At 34.7% G+C, this 13,964-nt stretch overlaps 1 protein-coding gene and 1 long non-coding RNA gene across 3 annotated transcripts in view; one reads left to right on the top strand and one right to left on the bottom strand.

Moving 5' to 3' along the window:
* Window positions 1-128: 128 nt before the first annotated feature.
* Window positions 129-526, bottom strand: LOC142242997 (uncharacterized). Its single transcript, XR_012724287.1, has 2 exons — window positions 351-526; window positions 129-293 (listed from the first exon to the last, which is right to left on the bottom strand). It is a non-coding gene; the product is annotated as an uncharacterized LOC142242997 (long non-coding RNA).
* A 1,663-nt stretch (window positions 527-2,189) lies between these two features.
* Lrrk (Leucine-rich repeat kinase) overlaps window positions 2,190-13,964 on the top strand; it is a 37,138-nt gene continuing 25,363 nt past the window's right edge. The window contains exons 1-3 of one of the 2 annotated variants that reach the window (XM_075292484.1): window positions 2,190-2,393; window positions 10,812-10,971; window positions 11,027-11,192. In XM_075292484.1, coding sequence (XP_075148599.1) covers window positions 2,375-2,393; window positions 10,812-10,971; window positions 11,027-11,192 — 345 coding nt within the window. In that variant the 5' untranslated portion in view covers window positions 2,190-2,374. Of the gene's footprint in view, window positions 2,394-10,480; window positions 10,722-10,811; window positions 10,972-11,026; window positions 11,193-13,964 lie in introns of those variants that run through there. The other variant, XM_075292483.1, reaches the window with a different exon arrangement.

Here is a 13,964-nt window from a genome sequence, read left to right as displayed (position 1 = left end):
ATCAATTTAGAACGACGCCAATAAGAGACCCTCCAAACAATCAGAAAAAGCACATTTTAAGATAGTGGTAAAAGAATCATTGTGGTCGAGTAAAACACGTTTGTTTAGATATTTAATAATTTGATTAATTATTTACAAATTCTTAAAAATATAACATTTATACCACTATCACATTACATTTAACATAATTTTTGGCATTAATGATGATGTTGAGTTACAAGTAGCGAGTTACATGTTGCTGCGTCTATCAACCAGTGTTTTTATTCCATGGAGGCAGCGTGTCTGTAAAATATCTGAAAAACAATCACTTTATTCCATTTGGAAAATCACCAAATTGTTCACCAATATACCTTTCACAATTTTAAGCGTATAATCTATGTTTTCAGAACTTTATTTTCGTTTTTATTTAATTAAAATATAACAAGCTGGTTGCGCTTGGCGTTTCACAAAAAAATGGCTTTTTTAACAGTAGGGATGGCAAATTACTTGCATGTACTTTTTGATGTACCTTTTCATGATGGTTGAAGTGACATTTACGAGTCTGTGGTAACGATGAGGTTGAAATGGAACTTTGAAATGCTGGCAGGGAAAGTACTACTCTAACGGACATTACAATATTATATAAAAATATTAAATATAAATTAATAAAAATAAACAATAATCTTATATAAACAATACGACAGAGGTTCACCTATTTGTTGTGTGTTCGTTCAAGTTTTTCCCTCATGCGCTTTACAGACTATCAGTTATTCCGGACGGAATGTCGGTATTTGTAAAGAATCTTACAGTGTGTCGGACCGATACGACTTGTCGGCGATGACTAAATAATCGGTAAATGTGTTATCGATCCCATAAACATGCATCAGTATCGATTATGGCTTCGGACTTAACTTATAATGTGCACAATATATGGGATATGTTCGACACGAGCACTGTCGTCCGTGAAACTATACAAAGGATCAAAGGAATAGCAGATCAATTGCCCAAGGAAAAATAAAATGTTATTTTGTAAAAACAAGCAACAACCGCCAACTTAATCCAATATCGCTCCCTGTAAAATAGCGCTCCAAGCTACCTAAAAAAACGCCGCTTTCTATGTGCGAAATAATGGTTTCCATAAAAATTTTTCGCAAGAATGAACATCATATATTTATGGTGATTGCAGCTCTCCAAATGACACTGCATAGCAAATGCATGTCAAACAAATTCGCGTATTCAGAGCTGGAGAATTGTTCAAAGATGACTTGAGTATCTTGATAACATATTCCAGACCCATTTTTCTCTGGATTTGAATCATTTTTCAGGACAATTGAAAGAATAAATAATTGCCACTTTTACCAATGACATACGATTCTTTTTTCAGCTGATTTTGACTTCTTAAAATTGTAAACAACATATTGAAATTTGCTGTTTTTGTTATCGTGATTCAACCTCCTTATTCAGACATGATTTGTGCCTTCAACCGGAAAAAATCAAAGTTGTTTTGATTTTATGCCAACACGTCCCCGCAACACGCGAACATGGCTTTATACTAGCGGATTTGTCGCCGCAACGTGTTGTGTCGCAGGGTTTATCCGACCGTATAAGGTGCCCTATATGTTCGACACGAGCACTGTCGTCCGGAATAACTGATAGTCTGTAAAGCGCATAATGCGCTTTACAGACTATCAGTTATTCCGGACGGAATGTCGGTGTTTATAAAGAATCTTTCAGTGTGTCGGATCGATACGACTTGTCGGCGATGACTAAATAATCGGTAAATGTGTTATCGATCCCATAAACATGCAGCAGTATCGATTATGCCTTCGGACTTAACTTATATTGTGCACAATATATGGGATATGTTCGACACGAGCACTGTCGTCCGGAATAACTGATAATCTGTAAAGCGCATAAGGCACATTCCTCCCATATTCATAAAAGTTAACGTAAACTTTAAACCTACTTTTACTAAATAAAATCATTCGATAAACTGCCAGTAAATTATTATGAATATGGGCATTAGAATTTCGATATTTCGGTTTGTTCCAAACAGAATGGTGGTCGTTATAAAAATGATTCCATATAAACGGCCCCTAAATAATCTTCTTGTCGAAACATCCATTATCATATCTAAATTTTATCGACCTACTATTTGTTAATCGAAATCGACAATAGGTATCGTTAATTGACATATCTACCTCTAGATATGACATAAATAAACAGTTTGTTGTTGGATTGCAAAATTTTTGTTTGATACCAAGAAAGTACGAAAACAAGAGCTATAAAACATCATTGTTTTTCAAGAATGTGCCAGAGTATTGTGGGAAAATAAGTTATCCAACGAAACAACATTAGACTCCCTAAAAGTGGATAATCGAATAATTTTTCCAACATGATGAGTGAAGATGAGGGTAAGAGAAGTTTTGTCCATTAATATTTGATGATTAACATAAATATTGATTTATCGTGTCATTAAACATTTCGAAATAGGGAAATACTAAATATAATAATATCCTCACATAGCCATATTACATTTAATCCTATATACTTGCTTTTTGGTAGCTTTAACCTTATGTCCAAACTTTTGTAAAAATAGGAAGGTCATTTTTCCATTTTCAGGCAGATGGTAAAAGGCAATTTGTGTTGTAATAAATGAGTGAATATTGTAATAATAAGTCAGTCGTAGTGCAATCCATTTGTACATATAGATCCTCCTACATAAAAACTGTATTACAGGTATATAAATAAATGAAATAGCTAAAGTGATTTGGTGAAATCTAATGTAATTCTAATGTAAACCAAGGATAACCTTTCATGCGTAGCATAATTTTAGGCTGTTCAAATTATTCAGCTATGACATTACGACTGAATTGTATAGCATAGTTTTAGGGTTATATGTTGTATGGGTTTAGTGTAAAAGTGGTCGGATTTTTCAGGGAGTCTTTAGTGCGATTTTCCAAAAACAAAATGTTGCTATAGAAATAAATGTATCGTTTTGTTATAGTAGGTTTTTTCTTCAATCATCGCATTACCTTTTAATTTCGGCTTAAAAACATCTGTAAGCTAAGTACAAGTAGCTTTACCACAATTGCTTAGTTAGTCAAATTGATTAGTACAACCCACTTTAGACTGCCGAACGGTTAAATTTTATGGTATAATTCGAATTGGTTTACGAGAGATATTCTATAAGATAATTACTAACCTCAATACATTCTCGTTAACGGCTATTTTAACCATATTGGACAATTGCACCATTGTGGTGCAAGGGTTAGCACGCCCGCTTTCCATACAAAAGGTCATGGCTTTTATTTATCATCCCACATTCGTCCAAAAAGTTTTCAGCGGTGGATTTCCCCCTCTCAGTAACAATGGTGACATTTCTGAATGTTTCAAAGCTTCTCTAAGTGGTTTCACCGAAATGTGAAATGCCGTTCGCTAAATACGAAGTAGTACAAGGTGTACACTGGAAACCAAGGAGCAGTGGATCCTGCGAACAGGTTTCAAAATAGGCCAGCATTTCCTACATTTTCGTAATTTGGTCCAAGCCCTTCAGTGCGTTGAACTGGCCCCAAAAAGGTCGCTACACCTGCCCTTTTTAACCGGTACCGTTCTTTTAATCGGTTAGATGGACGACCAAAAAGGTCGCTTCACTTGTCCTTTATAACCGGTACCGGTCTTTTAATCGGTTAGATAAAATTAACATGGGGTTGTCATAGGAAGGGTAAATTGACCCGGACATATATACCAACAAATCAATGCATGCTAAAGACACAGTTCTTCCCAACTAGCCAATAGTATATTGTCTAGTTGCATTGCTTTAGAAGTTGTAGCTTGAAAGTTTATTTGAATGAAAGAATTTAAAAAACCAAAACACATTTTTTCCACCAATTTCACTTTTTATTCTTATCACTATTTTTATTACACTTTTGCTTCTAAGTATCTACTTTTTACAATTTGAAAAACTTGTTCGCTCCGACCAGGGGTTGAACCTGGGTTTGTTAGCCCATAAAACCCGAAAGGTGTGATTTAGTCATATTATATAGTAATTTAAACTAGTTAGGGGTTCATGGTGTTCTAAAGATAAATCATGAAGTGCCACCAACCCGCTAAATATAACCAGTCCCATGACCAGCATAAAATTCGAACTGCTTGGAAATAGTGGTCAATTGGCATCCAAAAACCTGGGTAGGGTTTCGACTGCTTATGTCGCTGGACACAAATATCACTCAAATGAGGTGGTCATAGCGGCTATGAAGGATGTTATGCAAGTCACGAGAAAACTTAATTTTCAGATGGTTTACAAAAACATAGTGTGAATTATGTGCGTATATGAACGATTGTTTTTAGAATACTTTAAAGCTTACCGCGGCTTTGGTATGTGAGTCATATGTCGCATTCATTATTTCTGCGTCAATGACATGCCACAATTTACCGTGGACGAAGTAACAACTTTGCCAAAGGTTCCACGGTTGTAGCACAGCAGTTACCGATTAGATTTCTTATGTTTAAATACCTGCCAACATCCGCGTTGGTTGGGGAGAAATTCTTTATGTGTGACCCTACTAGAACAGTAAAAGATGTATTATGGCGGATCAGTACGAACGATCAGTCCGAACTACCCCAATGAAGCAGTGAGATCCGAAGAAGATCAAAGAAAAGGTGAGATCAGCAATGGGGACTGATGCAAGGATTCAAAGTCTCGCGATATACAAATCGGAAGTCAACTAAACGACTAATCAAACTTATGTTGGCTAATACCGACGAATTCACTGTGAAAGAAAACAAAAAAAAATTTTTTGGGGAAAAAAATCGAAAATTAGATTTAGCTAAATTTGAACGAAGTCTAAGGGTAAAAGTATTTTTTTTTTTCAAATTTCCAAAAGGTTTAAATTCTGACATTTCCAAATTGTAAAAAATGTCGAAAGGTCTAAAAGTAGACTTTTTGATTTTGATTGCAATTCTTATGTCAAAGAAGGAATATAAAGTTCAAAAATCGACTTTTTACAAAAAAAAATTAAAAGTCCAATTTTTTTAATCTTCAATATCAATTTTTTGAAATCCGCGTCAAATCGACTTTTGAGGTTGACAAAAATGGCTAATTGAACTTTAACGAAATAGTCGAAGAGTCGATTTTTAATTGAGAGGAGAGTGTGTTGTCGCTTTCTTTATGTTGAAAATACACCAAAAATTCGAAAGTCCAGACGTCAAAAGTCGACTATTCAATAATCGTAAAAGTCAAAAAATCTGCTTTTTTGAATTTTTAATAATTTGAAAACTTTATTTTTCTAAATTTGCAAATTGTCCAAAAAGTCCAAAACATAATCATATTACTTATTATGTGTTGGACTTCCTTGCCTGTACGTTTAATGATTTCGTGATTATTAGAAATTTGTTGATGCTTTATAAGATTATAAGGACTCAGGAGCCTTTATTAGTAGTTGAATTATTTAAATTTAGAGGTCTACTAGAAATTTCCATATTGTCATTCCAAAGTTATGTTCTGTGTTAGAAAAAATCTTTTTTTGTAAGAGTTGATCGAGTCTTTAATGTTTTGCCCGAGAGTTTTAATTCGACGCCAAAAACATATAAGCAAAAACTTTTTGATTAAATTACAGGCAGTTAAAGCCTAACGGAGCTACATGAAAATGGCCGTTATTAATAAGTAGTGGAATGTGGCTAAATAGTAATTTTTCGTATTTTTTTATATTTTCTTATAATGTTATTTATTATTATTTAAAAAATTTTTTGTGGTTTATTATTTCTATATTTTGTGTTTGTTTAAGTTAATTGATGTGTGTGTGTGTTATTTTAATTGCTATTTATATATGGTATTTTTTATATATAAGTATTTCTAGTAGTAATGCTATTGTATGTAAATGTAACTGTCTTAGGGTCTCATCGACTATGTTACTTTCATGCGGAAATAAAATTAAAAAGAAAAATTAAATTTAAATGTCGGAAAGACGACTTTTCTAATTTTGATAACATCGAAAAGTTGAAAATTCGACTTTTGGGAATTTAAAAATTCGAAAATTGTATTTTGTGACTCCGATTTCTTGGTGTAGGAAGATTGACGGGCCTGTTGCCAACCACAAGTGAGGCATGTAGTAAAGAAGTCAAAACTGGGATGCAGGCAACTCCAAAAGAAAGGACAACATCGCCAGTACTTTTGAGCGGCCATTTCAGAAGGATTATCCATTTTTCTTCAGCAGGGACATCTTCGTCAGTAGGGTCTTGTTTAGGTTGCCCAAATATGAGATTTTTTGTGCAATATCTAGTATTAAGCCGAATGCGACAGGTTATGATTCTATTCCGGTGAAATTTATTAAATTGATTTATCCATTTATTTCCCGACATCTTCTACATTTTTTCAATATGATTATTATGAGTGGAATGCCCTACGAATTGGAAGCTGGCTAAGGTATTTCCTTTACAGAAAAAGGGGACTTCTGGAAAGGAATGCTCAGACTTTAGACCAATTTGTGTCCTACCTGATTTGTCTAAGGCGCTTGAGATAATCAGATGTGTGCATATCTTGAATCGCATTCCTTGGTGGACAGCTGCCAATCTGGCTTTAGGAGTCACCATAGCACAAATTATTTAATGATTCACGTCACGGACAATATAAGACGATCTTTTGACCGTAGGAATCCGGGTATACTTGCAATATTAGATCTAAGTAAGGCGTTTAATTCTGTTTACCACACTATTCTCTTAAATAAGCTTTTTTCTGAGTTCCGTTTTTCGCACTATTCATGTATGTTAATTTGTTCTTTCTTGTCGGATCGATCGCAGTTTGTAATATCTAATGGTCGATCATCTGGGACTCGTGCAATATACTATGGTGTCCCGCAAGGTTCCATTCTAGGTCCGTTGCTTTTTATGTTATATGTCAACGACATTTGTCAATGTGTTCATTTTTCTGAGCTTGGGATCTATGCGGACGACATCCAATTATATAATTCTTCAGATTCTTCTTTGGGTAATTGCATTCGGGAACTTGATATTGGGCGTATTTCTGTGTGGTGTTGCGAGAATAATATCTGCTTAAATGTGCGGAAAACTAATTGTGTTTTGTTTCATGGGGCGCGTGATCACTCAGCAAGTTTTACGGTACAAAATTCTGTCGTATCTTGTTCTACTTCCGTTTCCTGTTTAGGATTTGAGATTGATTCTGGACTGAGTTTCACGGGTCATATTTCCTCTGTCTGCTCGAAAGTGAATCTGACTCTAAGGAAGTTATATAGCATTGATGTTATTCTACCGACTAATGTACGACACAGACTGGCTCAGGCCCTACTCATGCCGAATATTGCATCGAACTTACGTAAATTACGGGAGCCACCGTGCTGCAATGGTTAGCATGCCCGCCTTGCATGCTAACCATTCCTGCTTCGACCGAACACCAAAAAGTTTTTCAGCAGTGGATTATCCCACCTCAGTAATGCTGGTGACATTTCTGAGGGTTTCAAAGCTTCTCTAAGTGGTTTCACTGTAATGTGGAACGCCGTTCGGACTCGGCTATAAAAAGGAGGACCCTTGTCATTGAGCTTAACATGGAATCGGGCAGCACTCAGTGATAAGAGAGAAGTTCACCAATGTGGTATCACAATGGACTGAATAGTCTAAGTGAGCCTGATACATCGGGCTGCCACCTAACCTAACCTACGTAAATTACATGCACGTGATAACTACGACTTCTACTCTTTTCAGTTTTTGGGTTGTTCATTTGACAACTTTTTAAACTTGAGATGCCTGTATTTTTTCTTGTACGACTAGAAATACATAGGTGCTTTTGGATCATTTTCACCATCTTGTCTTTGAGAGATCGTTTTCTGTACGTGTAGCCAGGTTATGGAACTCGCTACCTCACCACCTTAAAAATTTCTCTATTACTCCTTTTACATTTAAAAGCAATTTGTTAAATTATTTATCTACTCTAATGCAAATATTTACCATCTCACTGACAATTTAAAACTCCATACGTTTAATTTCTTGTTTACTATGTATAAAAGGTTGCGCGTTAGGATTTTAATTTTAAGTTTTTTTGTTAGCATTTTAATTTTAAGTTTTTTTTTAGTTTCGTTTTAATTATAAGGTTAAGTTTTTATTTGGAATACTAGAGCTCTATTGATTGAATTCTATCAACATGTTGTCCACAAGGGCGTTGGTTGATTAAATAAATAAATAAATAAATAACCGAGTTTTCGATTTATCCGAAAATCCAAATTTATTGAAAACGATTTTTTATTTTTTCCAAAAATCAATTAAAACCGAAAAAATTAAAATCTTTAAAACTTGGAGGAAACATGGCAAAATAGATGGAAATTTCTTTGAAATACACAAAACCGGTTATCCGATGGTCAAACGCATTAACCGAATCGCCAATTTGTTCAGTTTCCGTGTCCGGTTGTGTAACGGAATCCAGTTAAACGGTTGTAGTCTTGTTTTCTACCCCTGAATAGTTTCACAAAGTGGAACGTTGTCTTTGCTGGAAGACGACTTCCCTTTAGTGAAAGCGGTAGAAAGTTACCTAAATAGGCAAGATTGCTGCGGTATCGCTCCGGTCAATAACAGTTAAATTCCGTACAAAATGTCTTAAGTAATGAAAAACAAGGTTCACACGATGAGCGAATCCGTTTAACTGCCTGTTCATGGAATTTTCATTCGCCTCGAGACGAACGATTCGTCAAAAATCCCATATTGATATCTTGAAAACCAGATTCTGTGAAATACCAATTCTTTCGGTTTTCGATAGTAAATCGTAAATAATGAGTTCATGACAAAACTCAGGATTTTGTAGAAAATATATCAAAAGTAATTTTAGTTTCAATCTAGACGAACGATTCGCCTCGAGTCGATTTTGTGTTTCATGAACAGGCAGTAAGGCAACATAAATAAAAACAAGGTTCACACGATGAGCGTATCCGTTTAAGGCAACATAAATTTAGGGATTATCACCTCAGCTAGATAGGTGCGAATTAGGAGGGGCGGCCATCTGGAGTTTTTCGTTATCCAAACTCCTAGATCCACCCCTTAGTGAAGAATATTTATTTTCTGATAAATCCCATAATACATACAAAACTAGATAGCTGTAAAAAAAGGCACTACACAGAAAAAAATATCACCAAAATATTTCCAATTAAAAAGTTAATTGAAGTTGAAAATTTTTTCAATTAATAAATTAATTGATACAATTAACTTTTTAATCATGATAGAAACATTAAGTTAATTAAGTCAATGAATGAAATTTTTAAAATGTTTAATTAAAAAATTAATTGATACAATTAACTTTTTAATCAAATTCGGAAGACTAATTCAGTTAAAAAAAGTGCTGATTTTTTTTTACTTTTTTAATTAAAAATGTATTTCAAACAATCATTTGTTAATCCAAATAAAAACTCTAAGCCAATCTAACTAAGTAATTAAAAATAGTTACCTTTTTTAATTAATAAATTAATTGCGTTTTGCAATCAACATCAATTAAATTTTTAATTGAATCAATTAAAAAATTAATTGAATTTTGCTGAAAAAATCAATTAATTTTTTAATCAAGAATTTTTTCTATGCCCAATTAAAACTGTGATTGATACTATCATTTTCGTGATTGAAGACATTTCAATTAAAAAATTAATTGGATCAATTAATTTGGTGATTGAATCAGAGAAAAAATTTTTTGTGTGTACCCAGCTCAACCTTAGTGGAGGATACGTGAAATTCAGCACAACTTAAATTGGCGCCAATCTTACTTGATATCAATACAACACATGCCAATTGAATTGAAAGTGTAGTACGACCCAGTTTTTATGCTTTGTATTATACTGATATCACTTCAATTTTGTAAGTCTTCATTATTATTGCATCATTAAATATGCAAACCATAGCTAATGAAATGAACTAAAGTATCAGTCGTCAAAGATATCATAAGAGGTATAAATATCGTATATAAAAAAACCCTCAATATATGTGGAGATTGTGATAGTGTGGTGCTTATAATTTATTGCCAGTTTTTGATTATGCTCTGAAATTACCATTGCAATCTGTCCACAACACTGAGGAACTAATGACACATAGTGTCAATGCATACTATGGTTTGGTTTTAATAACATTGTGGTCACCACTAAATGGTTTTCCTTTGTGTACTCTCTTGTAAGATTTCCCTGAACATGGGTCTAGTGTTACACACTGCATCAGGAGCACGTGCAACAGTTGGTCGAACGATGGGTAAGATGTTTGATGGAATTTGCGTGTCTTGCGCAGTACAGTGTTGCTCTCGCTGGTCTTGTGGGTGTTATGAGGTGGTTGCAAACAACCACCGCCTTTAAATATATTCTTTTCATATTCTCTCTGGCTCTTCTACCGGTTTTATGAATGAATTTTCATAGAGTTGACATTTGAGAGTAGACAATTGATTTTTAACCAAATCTATCGACGACGCTTTTAATAAAAGAAACGACGAAGCATAAAAGTTTTCTTCGCAGAAAATTTTTCAGTAGGCAATGGAAATTTGTACGGCCTAGGGTGTTGTTGTCTATCACAATATTAGCAGAGATAAGAGGAACATAGTGGAAAATCCCAATTGAAGATGAATTGATTTAATTTAATTAGGAAAGACAAACGATTTGAGGGTTTGAAAATGGATTGGAGTTTTGTTGAAAAACCAAAGTCAGGCACCGAAACAGCTTTGGATGCCTGTGATTATTTCCTAGATGAGGTCATTGAAGTCACCAGAAGTTTAGGTGATTCACATTTGGGCATACATACATATGCATATCATTTCCATAGAAAAACTGTATATTTACATAATTGCTGTTTTGTTAATTTTGCAGATGCCCGTGAACAAGTTCGTCTTATTAAACATCGTGAGTTGCGACAAGCTGTTACCACAGGAGATGAACGTACGGTGCGGGTTCTATTGGAAGCCTTGGGTAGTGAGCGGCAAATAATTGTCAATATGGCACCTTCTGGAGCAAATACTTTGCTTTTCCTGTAAGTGTCAAATAGAAGAATAATGTTCCTTATACATTCTAGAAATATTTTACAGATCATCCCAATCTGGTTATGAGAGTATCACAAATCGTTTACTGGATGCCGGTGCTGATGGTCGTTCACATACGGTAACCAAATATTCACCATTATATGCAGCGGTTCACCATGGCCATTATAATATAGCTAAGAAAATGTTGGAAAAGTTTCCCGATTTAGTGCAGGTAAAATGAACAATACTTTTACATGTATCCATCATTGTTTTGTAGGAAATCAGGAGCTCATCTAGTTGTTTTTGGGATGTAACTAAACAATCGGTTAGAATTCTAAGCACTTCATGGAAAGTGGAGACATTTGAATATTATAGTCACATTTGCTTTGGCTACATTGAAATCAATACAGGACCAGCCGTGAAATACCTTTGTCCAGTCTTTTTTCGTTCCTTCGTGATCTGAGGTTTCTACACGATGTGCAGCAAATATCACAACTGGGAACATTTGCGTCGCTCGGCAATCAAGACGATGGGACTCTCATTTTCATGTGAAATCTTCCTTCCTATTTTTTTTGCCATGCTTCGAGATAAAAATCACTTTATTTCCGCGATTAAAGTTTCTAAAATAAATAGAAAGTGCGCATCTATTAAGTAATATTATAGCTTTAACCCTTGGATAGGCGATAAGCTTTCGATCACTAAGCGCTCAAAGTCAAATTTGGTCTGGCCAAGTAGTCTATCCTAGGGTTAAATCGAATTATTTTAATTGAAATTAAATAAATGAAAATTTCAATGTGAGAACCCAACATAGTACCGACCTTAGACTGAATAGTCTAAGTGAGCCTGAATCTTAATCGGGCCGCCACTTTAACCTAACCTAACCTAACCTAATATCTAATGTACAACCGCAGCATTGTGTGAAGCACATTGCAGAGGGATTGGAGAGTTACATATATGCCGCCTAAACTTTCAGTTTCCGTAGCCTTTGCGTGGAATTAGAGTTAAAGTATATTCACTCAAGAGGAATAAACAGCACGTGCCTTTAGGAGGAGTAGTGTCTACATCAACTTGTTTACTTTTAAATGACAAAGGCCTCTCGACCATCAGTAGGTGCTCACCTGTCACGTCAGGTAGAAAGAAGATTAGGTTAGGAATATGCAACTTTCTACCCATATATCGACAGCTACCATTTTCCCGTTATGGACTAAAGAGCACGTTAAAAAACCTACGTTTTTTGGTACCTACACGTAGGTATAAAAGTATCTCTCACTTCTGAATCCAGCAGTCTCACATCACGAACGAATCCATCAGACGAAGCCCACATCGCTTTCAACGTCTTTATCTTCCCTCTGCTGTCTAAATGAATGCAAATTACAGATGGACTGTAACAACAACAATATCTGGATACTAACAATTTTATGTCAAGTAGACAATCTGGGTTCCGCTCTAAACACAATTACATAACTGCACTGATTGATGCCACTGATGAAATACGATCAAATCTAGATGATGGAACTATTTCCTGTATACTATACTATTAGACCATTCCAAGGCTTTTGATTGCATGGACCATCGCATATTATGCAACAAACTGAAAAACCACTTTAATTTTGCAAAAACTGCAACGGCTCTCATTTCTAGCTATCTTTGTGGACGAAAGCTATCTGTCGTAGTTGGGAATAACGTATCGACACCTTTACGTGTTAACCAAGGTGTCCCACAAGGATCTATTCTGGGACCATTGTTATTTTGCTTATATATAAATGAATTACCAAATATGCTTATGTGTACGTTCATTAAACTTTATAGCAGTATTCAGATTTATGCAGATGATGTCCAAATTTATTTGAGTTGTGCCAAGTCACAGTTGCAGCAAGGCGTACTAAACATGAACGCGGATTTAAACAACATTTACAACTGGACCCTATATAACAAGCTCCACATAAACCCAACCAAATCAAAAATCATTCTTTCCGCTGGTCGTACACAGGAACTAGTTTGTGAATACTCTGTAAGAATCAATGGCCAATGCAATGAGTATGTATTTAATGCCAAAAATCTAGGTATTGTTCTAAACAATACTCTAACCTGGAAAGATCAATCAACTGGGATGCTGCATGCTGAGAAAACTATACAAAGTTCAATTTTACACTCCACAAAACATTAAAGTTCTACCGGCAAAATCTTATATTTTACCTGTCCTTTTATAGGGTTGCGAACTATTCATCAAGTGCGATTCAAGAAGCAAATCACGCCTAGAGACTGCATTCAACGCCATAACAAGATATGTATATGGACTAAAAAGATTTGAAAGCTATTCTCAATTCTCCAAAACTTTATGTGGTGTCAAATTGATTGATTTACTGAATATCACAACTTTGTTACTGTTGCATAAACTGCTGCATAATCGAAAACCTGAAAATTTGTACAATAAACTTACTATCGGAAGATCAACCAGGAGATTAACTATTATACCTATTAGACATCGTCTATTAATATCTGAATGGCACTTCTTCCATAACGCAATACGTCTATGGAACTCCCTTCCACCAAACATATAATATATCAGCAACGCAATATCATTTAAAAGAGCTTTATTCAATCATTTTTAATTGTTTTTTTTTTTTTGTGGTTAACTAATACCTTGTTTATACCTAACTGTTGGCATTATGTAACTTTTAATTTTAATTTTTCTTTACGTAACTATTAATTTTAATTTTATGTAACTATAGTTATCATTTAATAACCGAGCCATTATCAATACTTAACTTTGTAAATCACATGCTGTAATTATAAGATTTAAAATCTTGTTGTATGCGAAGCCAAATAATTAATAAATACTAAATATGAGAAAGCGGATGGCGCGAATCGGACGTTGTAATAACGAAATAAGCATGTAATTTTTATGCAAATGGATGTGGATGTCCGTGTGCATCAAAAACACGGTAATCAACAAATTGCTGGTATATGAGACAGTCTTCTCCATCTTCGAAACACGTTCGCC

The sequence above is a fragment of the Haematobia irritans genome, chromosome 1, assembly GCF_050003625.1.
Source record: "Haematobia irritans isolate KBUSLIRL chromosome 1, ASM5000362v1, whole genome shotgun sequence".
NCBI lineage: Eukaryota > Metazoa > Arthropoda > Insecta > Diptera > Muscidae > Haematobia > Haematobia irritans.
This window is presented reverse-complemented; position numbering and strand designations above follow the sequence as displayed.